At 43.2% G+C, this 22,155-nt stretch overlaps 1 protein-coding gene across 3 annotated transcripts in view; it reads right to left on the reverse strand.

The window, feature by feature from the left end:
• map4k3b (mitogen-activated protein kinase kinase kinase kinase 3b) overlaps positions 1–22,155 on the reverse strand; it is a 30,851-nt gene that overhangs the window by 3,729 nt on the left and 4,967 nt on the right. Inside the window, exons 2-31 of one of the 3 annotated variants that reach the window (XM_063007477.1) lie at positions 16,344–16,401; positions 15,462–15,617; positions 15,316–15,371; positions 14,624–14,671; positions 14,496–14,538; positions 14,327–14,399; positions 14,107–14,238; positions 13,206–13,268; positions 13,034–13,115; positions 12,829–12,945; positions 12,507–12,585; positions 11,072–11,133; positions 10,733–10,773; positions 10,598–10,636; positions 10,307–10,363; positions 8,724–8,778; positions 6,476–6,650; positions 5,889–5,980; positions 5,757–5,798; positions 5,043–5,127; positions 4,724–4,803; positions 3,928–3,988; positions 3,700–3,817; positions 2,878–2,936; positions 2,655–2,758; positions 2,362–2,533; positions 2,146–2,214; positions 919–1,011; positions 727–797; positions 46–101 (exon numbers count right to left, since the gene is read on the reverse strand). In XM_063007477.1, coding sequence (XP_062863547.1) covers positions 46–101; positions 727–797; positions 919–1,011; positions 2,146–2,214; positions 2,362–2,533; positions 2,655–2,758; positions 2,878–2,936; positions 3,700–3,817; positions 3,928–3,988; positions 4,724–4,803; positions 5,043–5,127; positions 5,757–5,798; positions 5,889–5,980; positions 6,476–6,650; positions 8,724–8,778; positions 10,307–10,363; positions 10,598–10,636; positions 10,733–10,773; positions 11,072–11,133; positions 12,507–12,585; positions 12,829–12,945; positions 13,034–13,115; positions 13,206–13,268; positions 14,107–14,238; positions 14,327–14,399; positions 14,496–14,538; positions 14,624–14,671; positions 15,316–15,371; positions 15,462–15,617; positions 16,344–16,401 — 2,438 coding nt within the window. Of the gene's footprint in view, positions 1–45; positions 102–726; positions 798–918; positions 1,012–2,145; positions 2,215–2,361; positions 2,534–2,654; positions 2,759–2,877; positions 2,937–3,699; positions 3,818–3,927; positions 3,989–4,723; positions 4,804–5,042; positions 5,128–5,756; positions 5,799–5,888; positions 5,981–6,376; positions 6,651–8,723; positions 8,779–10,306; positions 10,364–10,597; positions 10,637–10,732; positions 10,774–11,071; positions 11,134–12,506; positions 12,586–12,828; positions 12,946–13,033; positions 13,116–13,205; positions 13,269–14,106; positions 14,239–14,326; positions 14,400–14,495; positions 14,539–14,623; positions 14,672–15,315; positions 15,372–15,461; positions 15,618–16,343; positions 16,402–22,155 lie in introns of all 3 variants that reach the window. The other 2 variants (XM_063007479.1, XM_063007478.1) reach the window with 2 other exon arrangements.

Here is a 22,155-nt window from a genome sequence, read left to right on the forward strand (position 1 = left end):
GTTGCTCATCGCGTGTGCGTGCCGTTAGGTGTATCGAGTCCCTACCTGTCTGATCCCAGCAGCCTGAAGATCCGCGAGCTGTCCGAGATCTCCTGTGTGATCTGGGGTGGGAAGAGCGTTTGTTAGGTGTTTGTTTGGGCCGCATGGCGAACAACCAAATGTTAGTTTTCTGTTTGTACTATAGTCACTGTTTATGGCCTGGTTGCCAAGTAGTGCGGAAAAGGTGAGGGGCAGCCAGCTAGCTGCTAACTAGTCGTGGGTATGAACGTATTCGGCGCAAACAGCCGACTCCCAATGTTACTAACAGCTTATATTTATTTTCATAAAACTGTGCTATTGGTGGATCCTTGGATCTCTAAAGATCTGCTTTGTGACCAATTTAGTCATTTAGTGAATCCACTGCTTCTTTCACAACCCCAAATCTGACCAAGGAGTGCCGGGTTACCACAAACACTCTCCGACACAGAGCAGTATTGGGTACAAAGAGCCACGCTAAGCTCCAGGTGACCCCCCCCCCCCCCCCCCCCCACACCTTTCCACTCGCGCAGGTTGCGTATCACAGCGGCAGCAGAAATAGACCCACGTCCGACCTTCTCTCCTTCAAAGACGCTAGACTCTGTCTGTGTATCAGTGACGTCTGATTCCACACAGTTCTCCTATTCATCCTAATCGAACTCGCTTATGTAAGTGTGGAACTCCAGAATGTCCAATCACACACACACACACCTCGTTGGTTTTAAAACTGCGTCCCTGCATGCCGTGCCTCCAGAACGCCAGAACACTGTCCTGCAAACACACTGCAATAGACAGAAAAAAGAATTCATCAGTGAGCATCCAAGATACGAACACACACACACACACACGTGCAGTGATGAGATCAGGGAGGCTGGATGACTGCACACACACACACACACTCACCAATTGCTTCTATCTGGAAGTTGAAGGTGAGCTCTGCCGAGAGCTTCTTGTTGGATTTTAACCGGCCCTGTAAATTCACCATCTTTATACAACCTGCAAACACACAGACGGTTCAGCACGACATAATGTTGATGTTAAGTAGAGTTCTGAAACATCTCTAATTATTTGAGCTCGGTCAGTTTAGGATTTTACTGATAGGAGAGGGATGGACAGTTTCCCATGTTTGTATTTTTGTATTATTATTTTCTTTACGCATCCAATTGCCCGACTGCATCATGCTTCCTTTGCACCAATGCCGATCCCCGCTCTGATTGAGGAGAACGAAGCTAACCCAGCCGTATGCATTGTGTCACCTACACTTCGACGAGTGCAACGCGGATCAGCCCTGTGTACAAAGAGACACACCCTGATCAGCGCACTCTTTCCCCGATCCTGTGCAGGCGGAATCAATCGCATTAGTCATGAGACAGACCCCATCCGGCTTTATTATCCCACCTCTATCTGTAGAACAGGCCAATCGTTGTTAATGTGGCTGCTCAGCCCAGCCGGCAGACAGAGCTGAGACTCAATACGATGTATTCGAGATCCCAGCTCTGGTGTTCCGGCGTGTGTTTTTCCCGCTGCGCCACCTATGCGACCCCCATACTGGTATTTTATGTTGAATATGAACAGTTGCAAAAGAGTGCTACTTTAATACGTCTCTTACAGAACCATAATAATAGCCATGCTAAAGCTATCAGCTAGGGTCCTGGTTGGTCAGTTACTCCTCTCTGCTCCATGAATTTCCTGATATAGTGTTCCTAATACCAATCAGCTCTTAATGTACAATAATCACAAAGGAACAGAAGCATCCAAGTACACAAAAATGGTTCTCACTCACTAGTAGAAAGGACATTTTAGAAACACTTAAAGTAGCAAAGATATAAGAGCGCATGATGGTTGCAGTTACAGCTGCAGGATTAAATTGCCTGTTAACACTTACGGTCTTTGACATTTAATTAGCTGGAAAGAAACAAAGGCTGCTAATTAAACCCCTCTGTGCTCGAACAGACAGGCTCCAGATGAACAGCGCTGCAGACTCTCTATGCTGCTTCATATGGTTGTGATTCTGTTGTCGTGACCGATCGTTACCGCGTCCTACCGATCCGATTCCAAAATCAGCAGCACAGAAGAGATCTAGAGAACTGTGTTGAGTGCGGTATAGAGCCCGCTGTAACGTGTACTTACGATCCAAACACACCAGTATGGTGTCCCTCTCCAGCTGTGTGACATGATTCACACACGTCTGTGGCGTGTCTGAAAGGAAAACACCACCACGGTCAAACCACAGGAAAATCCATTCAGGATGTAAATACTGACTCAGCTTCGTTCCACTGGGGGTGTGAACGTGGGGTCAGTATTCAGAACTGATTTGCATGTGAGGACGTAGCAATAATATCGTACCAGGCTCAGTGAAAGTGGGCATGACGGTGTTGGGGTCGACGGTGCCGAAGGTGACCATCTGATCAGGCTGACTCCCCTTACTGACTGACACACAGATCAGAGGGTAGTGATGTTCCGGTACCACCAGCATCTCAAACACCTCCAACGGACACGGCAGCGTCAAATCTACACACTACACACACACACACACACACGATAGAAGAGCATCAGGTTTACATTTCTGACTGATATAAAGGGGGAAAATGTCACAGGTGCATTAAAGCGCACACACACACACACACATCTGAGCCTACCTTAATGAGCATGAAGCGCTGCATAGTCTCTACCCATTCAAATAGAGCTACATTGGACTGGAACGCACCACACAGGTACTTGTGTCCGGAGTATGGATTACGAACTGCACACACACACACACACACCACAAAGAGCTCACGTTATCTTAATTCACGTTTGTAACTAATGAATTGTTTAGATTTTAATACTTTCCACTGTTAGAAACGTAAATCTGTGACTCACCTACACAACACTTCTGGCATCCCTTCGTATCCGGAATCTTATTCGACACCGTGAACTTTCTTTAGGACAAAAAAACACAATATACAGGTTTAAACACACGTTTTATATACTAGAAAATGTACAGATTACATGTATATTAACATCACAGTGACATGGCGTGGTGTAATAACACAGGGACTGAATGAATCATGAACTCTGCTCTCTACCAGCAAGTTCTAGAGAAATACGGTCATCATGTGTGTAATCTGATGCTCCAGTGCTATTGGGTGATGCAACAGGACGACAATCTGAGGCACAGAACAATAATAATAATAATAATAATAAAGCCGAGTCAGGGTCCAGAGTTGGGATACTGTTGCAGGACCTAACCAGGCAGCTCATGCTTGTGCACAGAAACCCATCACTGGTGCTAAATTAAAGCCATTTAGTACAAGAAATAATAATAAATAATAAAGATTCTTCCACATGTAAAGGATTGATTAGCAATTATATTAGAAGCAAACTGTTGCAGGTCACACAAGTTTAAAGGGTAAATAGTAACACATGGGTGTTACGTACTGACTGAGTAGAATTGTTTAAAACTGTTTTGTGTTGCTGAAACGTGGCGCTGTGATATTACAGGGGTTCGACTTGTACTGCTTCCCTATCACTGCATATCTACTAATACTTTGTGACTCACATGTAGCTTGTTTATTGTAATTAAACCAACAATTTAATTAATAATAAACTTCATGCTTGTGTCAGAAACTTACAGGCACCAAATCAACACCATGTAAACAGAGTTATTTATTGTGTGTAATGAGAAGAACGAGGGATGATTACCGGGGGATGATTTTATCGGGCAGCTTGTGTGTTGGAATTGCCACCGGTAACTTCTGCATCTGTCTGGCTTGTCCGAAAAGACCGGCCAGGTTATGAGAGTAAAGCTGAGACGCTTTGCCTGTAAATACACACACACACACACACACATACAGTATAAATAAACTGAACTTGTGCAACAACAACACAACTAATCATTAATACTAATCAATCAGAGTGTGAAACTCTTACCAGATATGGAGAGAAGCCAGTTGTTCATCACGTACAGCCACGTGCACCTCCGTGGAAAGATCTACGATATCATGAGGTACGTTAGGTTTATTAGACCAGCAAGAATATTATGCAGTACAGTGACCACATTTTATTTGGATATCATAAGAACTGAACACAAAATGAGGGGCAGATAATTGACTGTGAGATTTTACCCCCTGCACCAAAAAAACTGGAAGTATAAACGACTAAAACGTGCAAACTGTAGCATTTAACACTACAGAGTGTTTGGAGTGATGTGATGGGTACATAAGCAGTTCAAGAAACACCCAGAACACTTAAACCAAGTTCAGACTGCAGGGCACATGGAGGATTTTCTATTTCAATCAGCTTTTGTCTGTTTGTAAAGAATGGCCAGTTAGGTGTGAAATAACATAAACATTTGCAGCCAAGTAAGATAGGGGAATATGCCCTGCTGTTCTGGTGTCATGATCATGACTCCATGATGTCTAGAAGTTGTCAGAGACGTCAAAGCTCCACAACATCTAATCTGACCAGTCTGATTGAGGTGCATGTCTGCAAATCCTATAAATGTGGGTTAAATTTATTAGGTAACAAATTCAAGGTGGTTTTAGCTGCTCAGATCAAATAAATCTATCCAGTTCAGATGAGATTAAAGTTCACGTCTGTTTTACTCACTATTCTTTGATGGCTATTCAGATGTTTTGGAATAGCAACAACAGAAAGCTATGTTTGCTTTTTGGACATTTCAACTCACTTTGTGACCGTGATACATGATATACAGTCTGAATCGCACCTGATCCATGGAGGTCTCATGAAGCTCGTTCAGATTGAGGCTGTAGATACCCTCCTCCGCTCCGAAAATTAAATACTCATCTGTAATATAACCACGAGAACAAAGCACATCTCATTAAAACGCTCATGCAGATCAGTCCGGAACAGCTCGCCAAGCGGCCCGACATGAAAGAAACGATTATTTTGCATGACTGTGAGCTCAGTGCGTTTGAATATGTGGTTCTGTTAGGAACCGTTCGCTGGAATAGTAACGGAGCCGTTATGCAAATCCTAAAACCGGGTGCGGCCTGAGGAGCAGAACATGGTGGGTTCTTACGTACCTCGAGTGTCTGGGTTGATCCAGGATGAAGCACAGTGGATCTTCAGCGGACAGCCGTTAAACACTTTCATGAAACAAGCTCCCATCTGCAGGTGAACAACGTTCGATTAAAAAGGTGGAATCACCTGCGCCCAAGCAAGAAAGACCTGTTTTTCTACAATTTCCCCCTTTATGTCCAAATTTAGTCATTTCCAATTCCCAAATCCGCTTGCACAGCCCCTGATCTGATCAAACAGAGCCAGATAACCACACGCCCCCTCTGAAACGTGTCCGATCTGCAGCCACTTATTATTACACACAGAGCCACACTAGGCTCCAGGTGACCCGGTCGTGTGTGTGTGGGGGTTGAGGAGGGCTAAGGTCTGAGGGTTCTGAATGTAAGCCTGGTCTCACAAATACACAAAACCAGCCATTTGGGTGGATGGGGGGCTATTTGGCCACCTTTATCAGGTCACCCTTAGTGCCGGTGCCAAGCCCAGATAAATAGAATGGTTGCTGCAGAAGAAGCATTCACCAGAAATAAACAGTGCCAAATGAAATAACATGAGCAGCTGAAAGGAAGCATTCATAATCATCATCATCATCATATTATTATTATTATTATTATTATTATTATTAATCAGGCTCGAATATTAGATAGGAACAGGTGATTTTACATTATTTAGAAAGGCATGGTTACATTTCCTGAAGTCACGAGTACTGCAGTTACACTTACATGCACTTTCGGAGTTGGAGGCAGGCCGTTACTTATGGGCTTCTGGAACATCGAAGGAAAGAAGTTAAAATAATCAGTCAATAAAATAAAGGAGAAACAAACTGAGCGGAACTGAAGCTGAACCCGACTCACGGGAATCTCTTTAGTCTTGCGACTGGGGACGCTGGGAAGAGTCGACTGTCTTTCTTGCTCGCCATTCTGCTGAGTGAGACTCACTCCGTTACCTGAAGACACACACACACACACACACACACACTTTCATGTCAGGACACCAGCTGTACACACAGTAAATATGCTAGTAGGAAATGCTACTGCACCACCACGTGAGCTTGGATCTTAAAGTAATGTATTTCTCCTATTTCAGGAATGTGTTTAGGCTGTAAAAAAGCAACATTTGACCACAAAAATGACTTAAAATAAATAAAAAAATGACAGGTTTACCAGTTTCCGTCACCCTTTATTCCACCTCAACTCTGAATTTAATCTGTTTTACTGCATTAAAATTCTCACTTCAGGTCGGGGGGGTCACTAAAAGCCCTAATAACTACGCTACAGTCTACTGCAACTGTCTACTACCAATCACAGAGCAGCGTCTGGCTAGTGGGCGGAGCCAGGCTTACTGTCGTCCCGCTGCTCCTCGGCGTGAAGCCACTCCCAGAACCTAAAACTCCCATCATCCCCTTCAGGCTCTGTCTGAGCACGCTCGGGAGGCTCTTTACCTAAGCTGCTGCGTCTCTGTGGAGGCAGGCGAGGGGGCGGAGGCCTGGGGGGGACGCAGGAGGTGGGGCGAGGAGGGGTGGGGGCGGGGCTTGAGGACGCCGGGCAACGCTTGATGGTTCCATCGCCGCCGTCGTCCAGGTCGGGGTCGCTCTGAGGTGGAGTCGGAGCTTTCGGCTGCAGAGAGAAAGACGGATTTAATACTAAACAGCAAAGCTGCCTGACCTAAAGCCATTCATTCATTCACTCATTCATTCATTCAAACATTCATTCAGTCATCCATTCACCCATTCTTACACTCATCGATTCCTTCATTCACCCATTCACTCAAGCACTCATCCATTCATTCAAACATTCATTCAGTCATCCATTCACCCATTCTTACAATCACTGATCAATTCATTCATTCACCCATTCATTCAAACATTCATTCAGTCATCCATTCACCCATTCTTACACTCATCGATTCCTTCATTCACTCATTCATTCAAACACTCATCCATTCATTCAAACATTCATTCAGTCATCCATTCACCCATTCTTACAATCACTGATCAATTCATTCATTCACCCATTCATTCAAACATTCATTCAGTCATCCATTCACCCATTCTTACACTCATCGATTCCTTCATTCACTCATTCATTCAAACACTCATCCATTCATTCAAACATTCATTCAGTCATCCATTCACCCATTCTTACACTCACTGATCAATTCATTCATTCACCCATTCATTCAAACATTCACTCAGTCATCCATTCACCCATTCTTACAATCACTGATCAATTCATTCATTCACCCATTCATTCAAACATTCATTCAGTCATCCATTCACCCATTCTTACACTCATCGATTCCTTCATTCACCCATTCATTCAAACATTCATTCAGTCATCCATTCACCCATTCTTACAATCACTGATCAATTCATTCATTCACCCATTCATTCAAACATTCATTCAGTCATCCATTCACCCATTCTTACACTCATCGATTCCTTCATTCACCCATTCATTCAAACATTCATTCAGTCATCCATTCACCCATTCTTACAATCACTGATCAATTCATTCATTCACCCATTCATTCAAACATTCACTCAGTCATCCATTCACCCATTCTTACACTCATCGATTCCTTCATTCACCCATTCATTCAAACATTCACTCAGTCATCCATTCACCCATTCTTACACTCATCGATTCCTTCATTCACTCATTCATTCAAACACTCATCCATTCATTCAAACATTCATTCAGTCATCCATTCACCCATTCTTACAATCACTGATCAATTCATTCATTCACCCATTCATTCAAACATTCGTTCATTCATCCATTCTTACACTCATCGATTCTTTCACTCACCCATTCATTCAAACATTCCTTCATTCATTCAAACATTCATTCAGTCATCCATTCACCCATTCTTACACTCATCGATTCCTTCACTCACCCATTCATTCAAACATTCATTCACTCACCCATTCATTCAAACATTCCTTCATTCATCCGTTCACCCATTCTTACACTCATCAATTCCTTCATTCACCCATTCATTCAAACATTCGTTCATTCATCCATTCTTACAATCACTGATCAATTCATTCATTCACCCATTCATTCAAACATTCATTCATTCATCCATTCTTACAATCACTGATCAATTCATTCATTCACCCATTCATTCAAACATTCATTCACTCACCCATTCATTCAAACATTCCTTCATTCATTCAAACATTCATTCATTCATTCATTCAAACATTCATTCAAACATTCATTCAAACACTCATCGATTCATTCACACATTTTTTCATTCAAAAATTCATCCATTCATTCACCTATTCAAGCACTCATTAATTCATTCATTTTTTCAAACATTCCTCCATTCATTCAGTCATTGCTCCATTCATTCATTTAAACATTCATTCAGTCATCCATTCATTCAATTTTCTCCACCTGCTTAAGCCTTTTCAGGGTCACATTGGGTCCAGTTGCCACCCTGAAACACTCTGTGAATGGCAGGAATTCACCCTGTACAGAGGGCGTGTCCATCACAAGCCATCATGCACACACACACGGCATTCAACCACACAGATACGTTTAGAACAGCCAATCCACCTTCTGCATGTTTTTGAGAAAGCTTGTAAGAATGTGAATATCAGATGTGATTGGATGAGAGACCGCAGGGGTACAGAGGAAGCTGTTCAGGGGGTTTAATAATGCTGGTGTCCATGATCTTACCTTGGGTGGTAACGGTGGAGGTACTTTGGGCCTCATTGTGGCACTCGAGTGTGAACTGGAAAAGAATCAAACACAGTTCAGAATATAATCAGAGCATCATCATCATCATCATCATCATCAGATCCAACACCGACACACACACAGAGGGACGGACTGGACGAGAGGACAGGAACCAACCAGACGAGGAAAAGCTCATTTCAGCATCTCAGCCAGGAAAGCTTTAAACCAGATCAGCTACACAGGAGCCAAACATCAGCTTATTGAGATGTGAAACGAGAGGCTGATGTAACACACACACACGTGATCAGATTAGGGTTAGTCAGCAAAGCCTGATGGGAATTTGTCTAGACACGTCCCATGTGGTGGTTCTTTTGTGTTAACAGGTACCGCCTGCCTGGAGCGTAATAAGCCCTCATAACACCACGAGTGTAAAGAATGAAGACAGGGTGAGTGATGACGGGGTGGGACATGCTCAAACACACACACACACACACACACTTGCTGTATATATATGTTAGTTACACATGGAAGCAAAGCCAGCACTGCGTCGTGTGTTTGTTTTCATTTTGTTTATTTACATGAACGACATTCATCTTTTATCCTGTTCGATCCAAAATTAATCTAAACTCTGACTAAATAAAATGCAAGACATTGAGCATTGAGGGCCTTGCTCAAGGGCCCAACAGTGCAACTTGGTTGTGGTGGCACCGTTTCATCTGTGAATCATCCACCACCCGTGCGGACGACCCGACCAGCCAGCAGAGGTTGCATTTTCAGCAGCAGACCTCAGGCACAGCCAGTTGTACCTGTTAGATGCCCGGCCAGGTCGATAGCTCAGCGGATTCCAAATTCCAACAGATTCCAGTATCTTGGCTCCTCATGCTCAAGTATGAACCTACACCAGTGTTCTTCCAACTTTTTTTTCAAGCAACCCTCATCGTACTCTCTCTGTGGTTTACAAGATGTAACACAAAGCCTCCACAAGGGGGCATTCATGTACAAGTTTATTTAATTATTATTATTTTTCTCTGCTACCCATTTTTTCGGCTCACGATCCACCTAAGGGTCGTGACCCAGGGTTTAAGAAGCCCTGACCTACACTGTCAGCTGCATCTCATTTTATTTATACACTCGCATCACATCATGGAACACTAGCTACGAACTTTCTTTAAATAAAATCTACATTCTGAATCCTAAATGTTCATTAAAACGGAGTGTTTTGATTACATGAATCCTACAGCCTTGTTAAACCAACAGGCCGCTAACCACCGACCGATGGCGGTCAGTTGTCTGGAGTTTTTTTAAGCATAACTGCATCCCTAATAATAACGATCATAAGCGTAAGTTGACAGATGTATTCAAAACACACACACACACACACACACACACCCACAGGAAAGCACATTAGCACAGCACTTAGAGCACAATCACACATTCACTGCACACTTAGGACTCTGAATAGGACACAGCCGCACAGACAGCTGGCTTTAGATCAGGAGTCGCTGATCCGGACCGACAGAGGCACAGTGAGGTGACCCATGCATGACAAAAACAGGGTATATTTACACGCTCCTCGCACTTACTGTTCGGCTTCATCATCACCATCCTCCTCATCCTCCTCTAAATGTGTCACATGACCCCTGAGAGAAACGGAGAGGGTGGACACTAAGAGGGCGTGGCAGCCACAACAAAAGGGCAATGAACAGGCACACGAAAAAGAAAAGGAAGCATCGCGTCGCGCACACACACACACACACGCACGCGGTTGTAAGGACAGCTAGGCCGCGCTAAGCAGAAACGGTTAGTCTACTCGGCTAATGGGTGGGAGGGGTTAGTCATGACCGGTTAGACGCGGTGGGAGGGGCTAAACTCACCTCTGATTGAGCTCCTCCGCTACGGATCTCAACAGACTTCTAGAAGAGAAGAGGGACAGACAAACAATGGTAGAAGAGAGCGGAGTAAACAGGGCAGAATGAGTCCAACACACACACACACACACACACACTTACTTATTATCACCCAGTAAGCTCTGTGACTCCAACTGCAGCTCCTGTAAGAGGATACACACCGTATCAGAGATGTGAACACACACACGTCCAAATATGTGCACACAACAGCCTCCAGTCTATGGAGCAGATCTATAGGAACTTGTGCCTATTTAGAAAAATGAATTTAATTTGATTTCTAATTGATTAGACACACATTTTAACAATGGGTGTGGCTCATACACCAGATCTTAATCATTATATGAAGGAAGGTTCACATACTTTTGCTTATCAAGTGCTATAAATAATGCATTAGGATCTAGACCGAGACTCCTGGCTGTTTTTCACTCCGGCGTTACGTACCGGCTCATGATGATGCAACTCCGTCTCCTTCCTCAAGGGAGGATCGAACTTCACCTGATCGACTGGGTCACACAAGGAGAGAAATGTTAACACACACACGCACACACACACACACACACACACACACACACACACACGCAAAAACAACCAGGACTTCCACATGCGCTTATTAAACACCTACGGTGATACAAATGTATGCTTGATAAACATGGTTTCAAAGCACAGATGCTGATGATCAATATTTAGAAAGCAGATCGATAGACGATACTGGACTGTACTTATTTTATCTGCTGATTTAGATCAGTATGACAGGTGGACATTGTTTACACAGCACACACAAGTGATTTCCTGGTTGATGCATAGTTCTTTAATGTTACAATTCGAGCGCACTAGTTGGACATACTACATATGTGTGATTTGTGACACAGTTTGCCCTGAACTGCCCTGAAAGTGAGATCGGCCCTGTCCTCATAAACAAAATCCTTTAATTTCCCACCAGACAGCGAATCTCATGAGAAATGACGACTGGCACAGCAGGACTGAACGTTTATTTAAGACTAACTGTGCCATCTTCTAGCTTCATAATCACACAAGCGATAAATAAATGAATTCCAAATAAATAAAACGTCATGTCATGTTTTCCCCCCAATTTTCTCCCCTAATTTAGTCATGTCCAACCCTCCACTGCTGACTGAGAAGCTTCGCAACTGACACACGCCCCCTCCGACACGTGTGCAGTACCTGCACGAGGCGAGTTCATACACGGATCAGCCTTGTGCACAGAGAGCCACACCCTGATCAGCATTATTCCTCTGGAAGCTCTGTGAGGAACCCGGTCTGGCCTTTCCCACCCTGTGAACAACAGCCAATCGTTGTGCACGTAGGCGCCCAGCCCAGCCGGATGGCAGAGCCGAGATTCAAAATCCCAGCTCCGGTGTGCTAGCGTATTAGATGAAGGTACTTTGTTGTAAATATAGGTTATTCGGACGGGACCTCAATTCCAGGGCAGTTCAGTGCAAACTGTGTCCCAAATCACATAATAAGTAGCACTATGTAGTATGTCTAATTAGTGCACTCGAATAGGAACATTAACAACTATGTAGCGCCCAGGAAATCACTTGTGTGTGCTGTGCAAACAACGTCCACCTGTCTTCGACCTGTGGGAGGAAACCGGAGCTCCCGGAGGAAACCCATGCAAACGCGGGGAGAACATGCAAACTCCACACAGAAAGGACCCGGACCAGTGCTACCCACCGAGCCACTGTGCCGTCCGCTCTCTCTACCGACATTAGAGCCTGATCCACAAAAATGCTCTTTCGACTGTATGAGGATGAAATCCCCACATGCACACTTCATCATCCTGCTTTCACATTGTTTGTAACGGTGTTATTACACACACACACACACACACACACACACACACACACACACTTACAGTTAATCTCTGAGAGGGTCTTCTCATCCCGCGCACTTCTGCTTATTGGTTTTATCCGAGAGGGAACCGAGACAGGAGACTGCAAACACACAACACACACACGTTCGTATATTTGATTTAAAAATGTCCTAATTTAGTCCTAAATTCGACTTTTCCCAGTAACACTGCAAACCATCACAGTCACACACACACACGTCACACTGGTACCTGACTGACCGCTACACTCAGCTCACACTCACTGCTAAAAACAACCAATAATATCAATATTCAATCATTCATTTCAGCCCGAGTTAAACACCGTGCATTAACGTGATGACCACACCTCAGGGTCGGCGTCTTCGTCCTCGACGTCGTGCTCTTCGATGTGGTCCGGGTTGCTGGCTTTGTCCAAGAGCTCGATGGCGAGGGTGCGGCTCAACGGCTGCGACACGAACGGGTGCTGAAGCAGAAACAGAGTGAGGTCAGAAGTCATACCAACGACGCCGGCAGGATGACACGCAGTCCGAGAGTGTCGCTGCTGCTCTCACCTGGAGCAGTTTGTCAGCCGTCGGCCTCTTCTTGGGGTTCTTGATGAGCGCCATTTTGACGAAATGATGGAAGTTATTCGTCCTACAGTGAAGGAAAGAGAGGAGACGTCAAGGACTTAAAGGAAAGTCTCTGATCTGATCTGCACTCGTGTACTTGCTCACACTGACTCACCACTTCACTTTATCTTTCAGTTTAGGTGGCTGGAAATTGCTCTTGGTCATGAGGAAAAGAGCCCTGCAGGACGGAGAGAAGAAAACAACTAGTGAAGCTTTACATCTGACCATGTGGACATACTTGTTCTTTCATGTGGTGACAACTGTTCCACGTACTTCATATGTACAGGCAATTAAGGCAGCACAAACGATCTAGGAACTAAAAGGTGCTTAAAAATGGCTCCAAATGAACCTTCTGACTAGTGAAAATCTCAGTACAGAGTGTTTTAGTAATGCTTTTGTCTCTTGTGTATAAGGGGTGCAGTCGAACTAGCCCTATTTAAATAGACGCCAGATTTATATCGATTTGGGATGTGTGTGTGTGTGTGTTTTTCTGTGTGTGCGCAAGTCTGTGGACCCTTGACCATGAGCTTATTGGACATCCCATTCCAAAACCATGCAAATTAATATAAACATTCTCTTATGCGAATGTTTCTTCATGATTATGAAGCACGCCTGTGGGAATTTGTGTCCATTTAGCTAAAAGGTTGAGGTTCAGGTCCTTGTGCAAACCACTAGAGTTCCTCCACACCAAATTAGGCAAACCCTGACCTCATACACGTCACTTTGAGTCCAGGCGCACACATTTATTTGCATAGCCCTTTTTACAAAGCAACTTTACAGAATCCAGGTCCGACAGACCAAACACCCCTGCTGAGCAAGCCAAGGGTGACAGTAGAAGAAACCTTGAGAGGAACCAGACTCAGCAGGAACCCCCATCCTCCATGTGTGCTGGATCAGTTAAGGACCTTCCCTAAACGGCTACCACAGAGTTGGAAGCATATTTATTCATCACCAGCCAAGAGTCACTCGTTAGAAGGGGCGTCCACATATATATGCATGCATTTGCATTTAAGTACCTCATTGGATGAAGGTCGAACATGGGCGGCTGCAGCTCGGCCAGCTCGATGGCAGTGATGCCCACGGCCCAGATATCGCACAGCTGGTTATACCCGCCCTTCCTTTCCACCGCTGCCACCTCAGGTGCCATCCTGCAGAGTCACAATGTGGTGCATAAATATCAACCGTGCAGATCTACACACAGATCTATTAATGATTCCACACAGCAGAAGATTTTACCAGTATGGCGTCCCGATGAAGGACTTTCTCTTGGCGAGGGTGGCCGAGATCTGAGCCGACACGCCAAAATCAGCTACGCAGATTAAATAAAACCCAACGATGAACATTAAATACTAAGAAAAAATCATGAACTGCACACCGTTTTACAGTATTTTAATATTAATCTTACCCAGCTTCACATAGCCGTTGTCTGTTAGCAGAATATTCGCTCCCTGTAACATACGAAGCATAAACATGAGTGCAAAACAGCTGCAGCTTAAAGGTCCTACAGGGAAACGGGAGTTTTAATGGACCTACCTTAATATCTCTGTGCATCTTGCTTTTGTTATGGAGGTAGTAAAGACCCTGAAATACACGGACATGCCACGTTACACTCAGTCAAGCTGGTATCTGTGATACCAACATACACTGTAGTCAAAAGAATGTGGAGACCCCTCCTGATCCTTGAGTCCAGGTGTTTGGTCGAAGGAACGGAAGAAAGTCTGAACACCTTCGGGACTAATCTGGACCAATCAAACACAGTCGTGGACAATTTTGTATCTCCAGTTCACCTCGCTTGCACATCTTAGGACTGTGGGAGGGAACCGGAGCTCCCAGAGGAAACCCAGGCAGACACGGGGAGAACATGCACACCGAGAAATCCCCACATGCACACTTCAGCACCTTGCTGCTTAGCTCATGTCCATGACCAGCTCACGGTCAAGTGTCCACGTACTTTTGAACATCGGTGCTACAGCTTGACATGTTACATGTGATATAACACTGCACATGATGATGTGTGTTCATTTTTACTTGTACTGTTGTAGCCTAGCGGTTGAGGTACTGGACTAGTAATCTAAAGGTCGCTGGTTCAAGCCCCTCCACTGCCACTGTTGGGCCCTTAACCCTCAATTGCTTAGACAATATACTGTCACACACAGTACTGTAAGTCGCTCTGGATAAAGGTGTCTGCTAAATGTAAATCTGTGTGTGTGTGTGTGTGTGTGTACCTGAAGGGTCTCTCGGGATACATATGCTATTTGGGACTCCAGCAGAGGCCCGGTCACTGTAAGAGAGACAGACATGTTGACTAGACTGACAGGACAGACAGATAGACGTCCTATAAGAAGTAGTTATTAGTTATTTGAGTTGTTACCGTGGTAAATATCCTGTAACGAGCCTCCTCCACAGTATTCCATACAGATCCATAACTTATCCCTCCTGAGATAACTGCCGAAGTACGCGACTATGTTGGAGTGTTTACAATCTTTCATCATGATAATCTCCTGCTGAACCACCATAAAGTCTTCACCTGCAAATAAACGTTTACATGATTTAATACAGTTAATACAGAAGATGTCTATATGTCTGAAAAAACTAACCCAGACAGTTCAGCTCACTAATTAGTCCGGCATTTTCCCACACAGCAGACTTGATGGTCAATTTTTTTGTCTGCTGCAGGCACTGGGGGCGCCCAGACAACCGGTATCAGAGCTGAGATTGGAACTCAGGAAGTTCAGAATCCCAGCGCTGGTGTGCTAGCGGAATATCCCGCTGCTCCACCTGGTCGCCCCTTAATGTTAATGTTTAATTACTTATTATATTTTTATTTTTCTGTTCATGCGTGTCCTCGTTTGACGATGCTTTGGCAATGCTGTAACTGAATACGGTCACATGCCAATAAAGCTAGAATGAATTGAACCGAGTGCTTCTCCGCACTTCACTGGATTCTGTGCGTGTTCTGTTCCAGTCTTTATTAGCACCTCGTAATAAAACCGCCCGGTATAAATGCACACACACGTCTGCATGCTCACATTCCCTCATGGAAAGTGTGTAAAAGTCTCTGGAAACACATGCAGGTAGAGATAACACACCTCAGTGTGCACCAGGTGTCTTTATATTCATGAATTAGCCCCCCCACACACACAGCTATTTAACATCGACCCACAAGTGCAGGTTTGGTTAATTATTGTGATAAATGTAGAGATGTTCTGATAGTCTGGTTTAAAAGGGGCGCTGGATTGTTAAAGCCGTTTACCTGGTTCCAGTTTGATGACCTTGATGGCCGCCAGCTCTCCCGTGTTGACATTGCGCGCCTGGAAAATAAAAAAGAAATAATTCTGATTAGTTATGATTCGGAACGGTGGAAGAATACAGGAACACAGGCACATACACGGACACGATGAGGGATCAGTGCTTTTGGCGACAGAAGACAAAGGGTCTGTCCGAAAACTTAGTGATCTCTCTACACGGACGCATTTTAAATCTGAGTGATGATCTGACTGAAGACGATCCCAGCATTCAGTGCGGCACGACAAACACGGCAGACGGAAACAGCAACCAACAGAGTTCTTTTCAAATGTAAATAAATTCTCATTGATGTTTAATTTGTATAAAGGTGCACAAGTGTCGCTTATTTGTAAGGGACAAGTTAAGTGTTTTCGGTACACGGAGGGAGACGTTCTAGCAGGTCGTGCCACCTCAGCCCATCGGTTTGAGCGGCCTGAGGCTAACTGCATTAGCTACGTAATCGTCGTCTAAGTAGTGCGTCTAAATAATCTGACTTATGAGTTCGATGTCTTATTAGAATCCTCTCTACTGAGGCAGCTGATCAGATATGCGGTAGGCAGCAAGGCAGCTCACTAGGTTCTCAGACAGACCCAAAGTCACTGAAGCTAAAATCCTCAATAAACTCACTCACACACTTTCTTAACCGCTTATCCAATCCACCCTGGACGGGGCGCCAGTCCATCGCAGGGCAGACACACACATACACACACATTCACCTATAGGGTAATTCAGTGTCTCCAATTAACCTGACTGCATGTTTTTGGACTGTGGGAGGAAACCGGAGCTCCCGGAGGAAACCCACGCAGACACGGGGAGAACATGCAAACTCCAGACCAGCGCCTGGGGATCGAACCCAGAACGTTCTTGCTGTGAGGCGATCATTAATAAACTGTAGCTCAAAATCGAATTCACATAAAAATAACCATCAGATCAAAACACTGGCTGTAGGAGTATTTAGTTGTCGTCCTACCAACACGACTCTTATCTCTTTCTTTCTTTCTGTCAGTCTGAACAGTATCAGCAGACTTTACAACTGGGAACTTGTCAGGAATTTGCAGTGGAATGGAATGGGAGGAATTTTTTTCCTGTTTCTTGGCGTGAACAGATTTTTAAAAATGACCCATTTAGTTTGATCTTGATCCATTCAAACAAAACAAGTTGTTTTTTTATTCTCTCCTTGCATTTGTTTCTTTTCTCTCCTGAATCTAGTCCTATCAAATTACTCCTGTACAAGATATCACTCCTTGCTGCTGCAAAACCACACCCTGACTGAGGAGGGCTGTACCTAAAACACGCCTCTCCAACGTGTGTAGCAGCCAACTGCTTCTTTTCACCTGCCTGAGGTGTGAGGGCAGTATCGGGTACTAGGAATCACGCACTGATCTCCATTATTCCCCGTCGCTGCACCAGCTTTTTTTAAATTTGGGAGACTGAACAGTTTCACAGCTACAGTACGTGGGGAGAAAAGTTCGGAACTAAAATAAGAGCAGACTGGTATTTTGGGCTGATGTTCTGAGGCTACACGCTGGATGATTCGATTCTCTGTCTGACTCAGACACAAAGAGCTCTTCTGTAACGCTGCACTGAGAGATACCAGTCTACCAGAACAGCACGTCTGATGTCATTTGTTGGAAAAGGGACAGAAGTGGACGGTTTCTTCAGCTCTGTGTTTCATGACTGATAACACAGAGGTTAAGGGTCTGTGTTAGGGAACTAAAAAATAAATCTTTATGGCATTATTTTGTGGTATTACCGACCTCTAACAAAGTCAAACCAACATGTAAAAAAACTATTTAAATAAGTGGGTCAGGATGAGGTGACAGACAATACAGTCAAAAACAGGTTACATTTCCAATAAACAGACCTCTAACAAAATAACCAACCAGACCAGGCATCCAACAACTACAACTTGTATAGCTGTGTGTATAGTTGTGTACCTGTGTGTATATATGTGTGTATATATGTGTGTTATATGTGTGTATATATGTGTGTATATATGTGTGTATATATGTGTGTATATATGTGTGTATAGTTGTGTACCAGTGTGTATCAGTGTGTATAGTTGCGTGTATAGTTGTGTGTATAGTTGTGTATCAGTGTGTATAGTTGTGTACCTGTGTGTATATATGTGTGTATATATGTGTGTATAGTTGTGTACCAGTGTGTATAGTTGTGTATCAGTGTGTATAGTTGCGTGTATAGTTGTGTATCAGTGTGTATAGTTGTGTATCAGTGTGTATAGTTGTGTATCAGTGTGTATAGTTGTGTATCAGTGTGTATAGTTGTGTATCAGTGTGTATAGTTGTGTATCAGTGTGTATAGTTGTGTGTATAGTTGTGTATCAGTGTGTATAGTTGTGTATCAGTGTGTATAGTTGTGTATCAGTGTGTATAGTTGTGTATCAGTGTGTATAGTTGTGTGTATAGTTGTGTATCAGTGTGTATAGTTGTGTGTAGTTGTGTATCAGTGTGTATAGTTGTGTATCAGTGTGTATAGTTGTGTATCAGTGTGTATAGTTGTGTATCAGTGTGTATAGTTGTGTATAGTTGTGTGTATAGTTGTGTATCAGTGTGTATAGTTGTGTATCAGTGTGTATAGTTGTGTATCAGTGTGTATAGTTGTGTATCAGTGTGTATAGTTGTGTGTATAGTTGTGTGTATAGTTGTGTGTATAGTTGTGTATCAGTGTGTATAGTTGTGTATCAGTGTGTATAGTTGTGTATCAGTGTGTATAGTTGTGTGTATAGTTGTGTATCAGTGTGTATAGTTGTGTGTAGTTGTGTACCAGTGTGTATAGTTGTGTATCAGTGTGTATAGTTGTGTATCAGTGTGTATAGTTGTGTGTATAGTTGTGTGTATAGTTGTGTATCAGTGTGTATAGTTGTGTGTATAGTTGTGTGTAGTTGTGTACCAGTGTGTATAGTTGTGTATCAGTGTGTATAGTTGTGTGTATAGTTGTGTATCAGTGTGTATAGTTGTGTGTGTAGTTGTGTACTTGTGTGTATAGTTGTGTATCAGTGTGTATAGTTGTGTGTATAGTTGTGTATCAGTGTGTATAGTTGTGTGTATAGTTGTGTATCAGTGTGTATAGTTGTGTGTGTAGTTGTGTACTTGTGTGTATAGTTGTGTATCAGTGTGTATAGTTGTGTATCAGTGTGTATAGTTGTGTGTATAGTTGTGTATCAGTGTGTATAGTTGTGTGTGTAGTTGTGTGTGTAGTTGTGTACTTGTGTGAATAGCTGTGAGTATAGTTAGGAACCTGTTTGTATAGGTGTGTACTTGTGTGTATATATGTGTGTATAGCTGTGTATCAGTGTGTATAGTTGTGTGGATAGTTGTGTACTTGTCTGAATAGCTGTGCGTATAGTTGTCTACCTGTGTGTATAGCTGTGTACATGTGTATAGTTGTCTACCTGTGTGTATAGCTGTGTGTATAGCTGTGTACCTGTGTGTATAGTTGTCTACCTGTGTGTATAGCTGTGTGTATAGATGTGTACCTGTGTGTATATATTTGTTTACCTGTGTGTATAGTTGTTTACCTGTGTGTATAGCTGTGTGTATAGATGTGTACCTGTGTGTATAGTTGTTTACCTGTGTGTATATCTGTGTGTATAGATGTGTACCTGTGTGTATAGTTGTGTGTATAGATGTGTACCTGAGTGTATAGTTGTGTGTATAGATGTGTACCTGAGTGTATAGTTGTGTACCTGTGTGTATAGATGTGTACCAGTGTGTATAGCTGTGTGTATAGCTGTGTGTATATCTGTGTGTATAGATGTGTACCTGTGTGTATAGTTGTCTACCTGTGTGTATATCTGTGTGTATAGATGTGTACCTGTGTGTATAGTTGTCTACCTGTGTGTATAGCTGTGTGTATAGCTGTGTGTATAGATGTGTACCTGTGTGTATAGTTGTCTACCTGTGTGTATAGCTGTGTGTATAGATGTGTACCAGTGTGTATAGATGTGTGTATAGATGTGTAGCTGTGTGTATATCTGTGTGTATAGATGTGTACCTGTGTGTATAGTTGTCTACCTGTGTGTATAGCTGTGTGTATATCTGTGTGTATAGATGTGTACCAGTGTGTATAGATGTGTGTATAGATGTGTAGCTGTGTGTATATCTGTGTGTATAGATGTGTACCTGTGTGTATAGATGTCTACCTGTGTGTATAGCTGTGTGTATAGATGTGTACCAGTGTGTATATCTGTGTGTATAGATGTGTACCTGTGTGTATAGTTGTCTACCTGTGTGTATAGCTGTGTGTATAGATGTGTACCTGTGTGTATAGTTGTTTACCTGTGTGTATAGCTGTGTGTATATCTGTGTGTATAGATGTGTACCTGTGTGTATAGTTGTCTACCTGTGTGTATAGATGTGTACCTGTGTGTATAGCTGTGTGTATATCTGTGTGTATAGATGTGTACCAGTGTGTATAGCTGTGTGTATAGCTGTGTGTATAGATGTGTACCTGTGTGTATAGTTGTCTACCTGTGTGTATATCTGTGTGTATAGTTGTTTACCTGTGTGTATAGCTGTGTGTATATCTGTGTGTATAGATGTGTACCTGTGTGTATAGTTGTTTACCTGTGTGTATAGCTGTGTGTATATCTGTGTGTATAGTTGTCTACCTGTGTGTATATCTGTGTGTATAGATGTGTACCTGTGTGTATATCTGTGTGTATAGATGTGTACCTGTGTGTATAGCTGTGTGTATAGATGTGTACCTGTGTGTATAGCTGTGTGTATAGATGTGTACCTGTGTGTATAGCTGTGTGTACAGTTGTGTAGCTGTGTGTATAGCTGTCTGTATAGTTGTGTATCAGTGTGTATAGTTGTGTGTGTAGTTGTGTGTGTAGTTGTGTACTTGTGTGAATAGCTGTGAGTATAGTTAGGAACCTGTTTGTATAGCTGTGTGTATATCTGTGTGTATATCTGTGTGTATAGCTGTGTGTATATCTGTGTGTATAGCTGTGTGTATATCTGTGTGTATAGATGTGTACCTGTGTGTATAGCTGTGTGTACAGTTGTGTACCAGTGAGTACTGATGTGTACCTGTGTGTATAGTTGTGTACTTGTGTATAGTTGTGTACCAGTGAGTACTGTTGTGTACCTGTGTGTATAGTTGTGTACTTGTGTATAGTTGTGTACCAGTGAGTACTGATGTGTACCTGTGTGTATAGCTGTGTGTATAGTTGTGTACCAGTGAGTACTGATGTGTACCTGTGTGTATAGCTGTGTGTATAGTTGTGTACCAGTGAGTACTGATGTGTACCTGTGTGTATAGTTGTGTACCAGTGAGTACTGATGTGTACCTGTGTGTATAGTTGTGTACTTGTGTATAGTTGTGTACCAGTGAGTACTGTTGTGTACCTGTGTGTATATATTGTGTGTCCAGCATGTCTGTAAAGGCCAGTGTTTTGTGTGATTCCACTGGTGAACATATCGGACATAATGAACATATCGTTGGAGGTGAGGTGCTAGTCTGCAGCCTGCATCACCCTCACTCTGGCTGGGAAGAGCTGCTAATAAATCCCAACAGTACTTTTTAAAGAGGTTAACCAGCTAACGACTTAATAACTGACTGGTATGCTGCTCATACCTGAACATTTCATTTCCTAAACCATTAGTACTGCCTGTTCTCTGTATGATCTATAATGAGTCATGATGAGCTTATAAACACAATCACTCCGGGTGTCGCCCAGAGAAAGAAGAATTCCTTTATGGAGTCTGGTTTCTGTCAAGGAACATGACGGAACTACAGGTAAAAAAGAAGCTTGT

Source organism: Trichomycterus rosablanca, chromosome 13, assembly GCF_030014385.1.
Source record: "Trichomycterus rosablanca isolate fTriRos1 chromosome 13, fTriRos1.hap1, whole genome shotgun sequence".
NCBI lineage: Eukaryota > Metazoa > Chordata > Actinopteri > Siluriformes > Trichomycteridae > Trichomycterus > Trichomycterus rosablanca.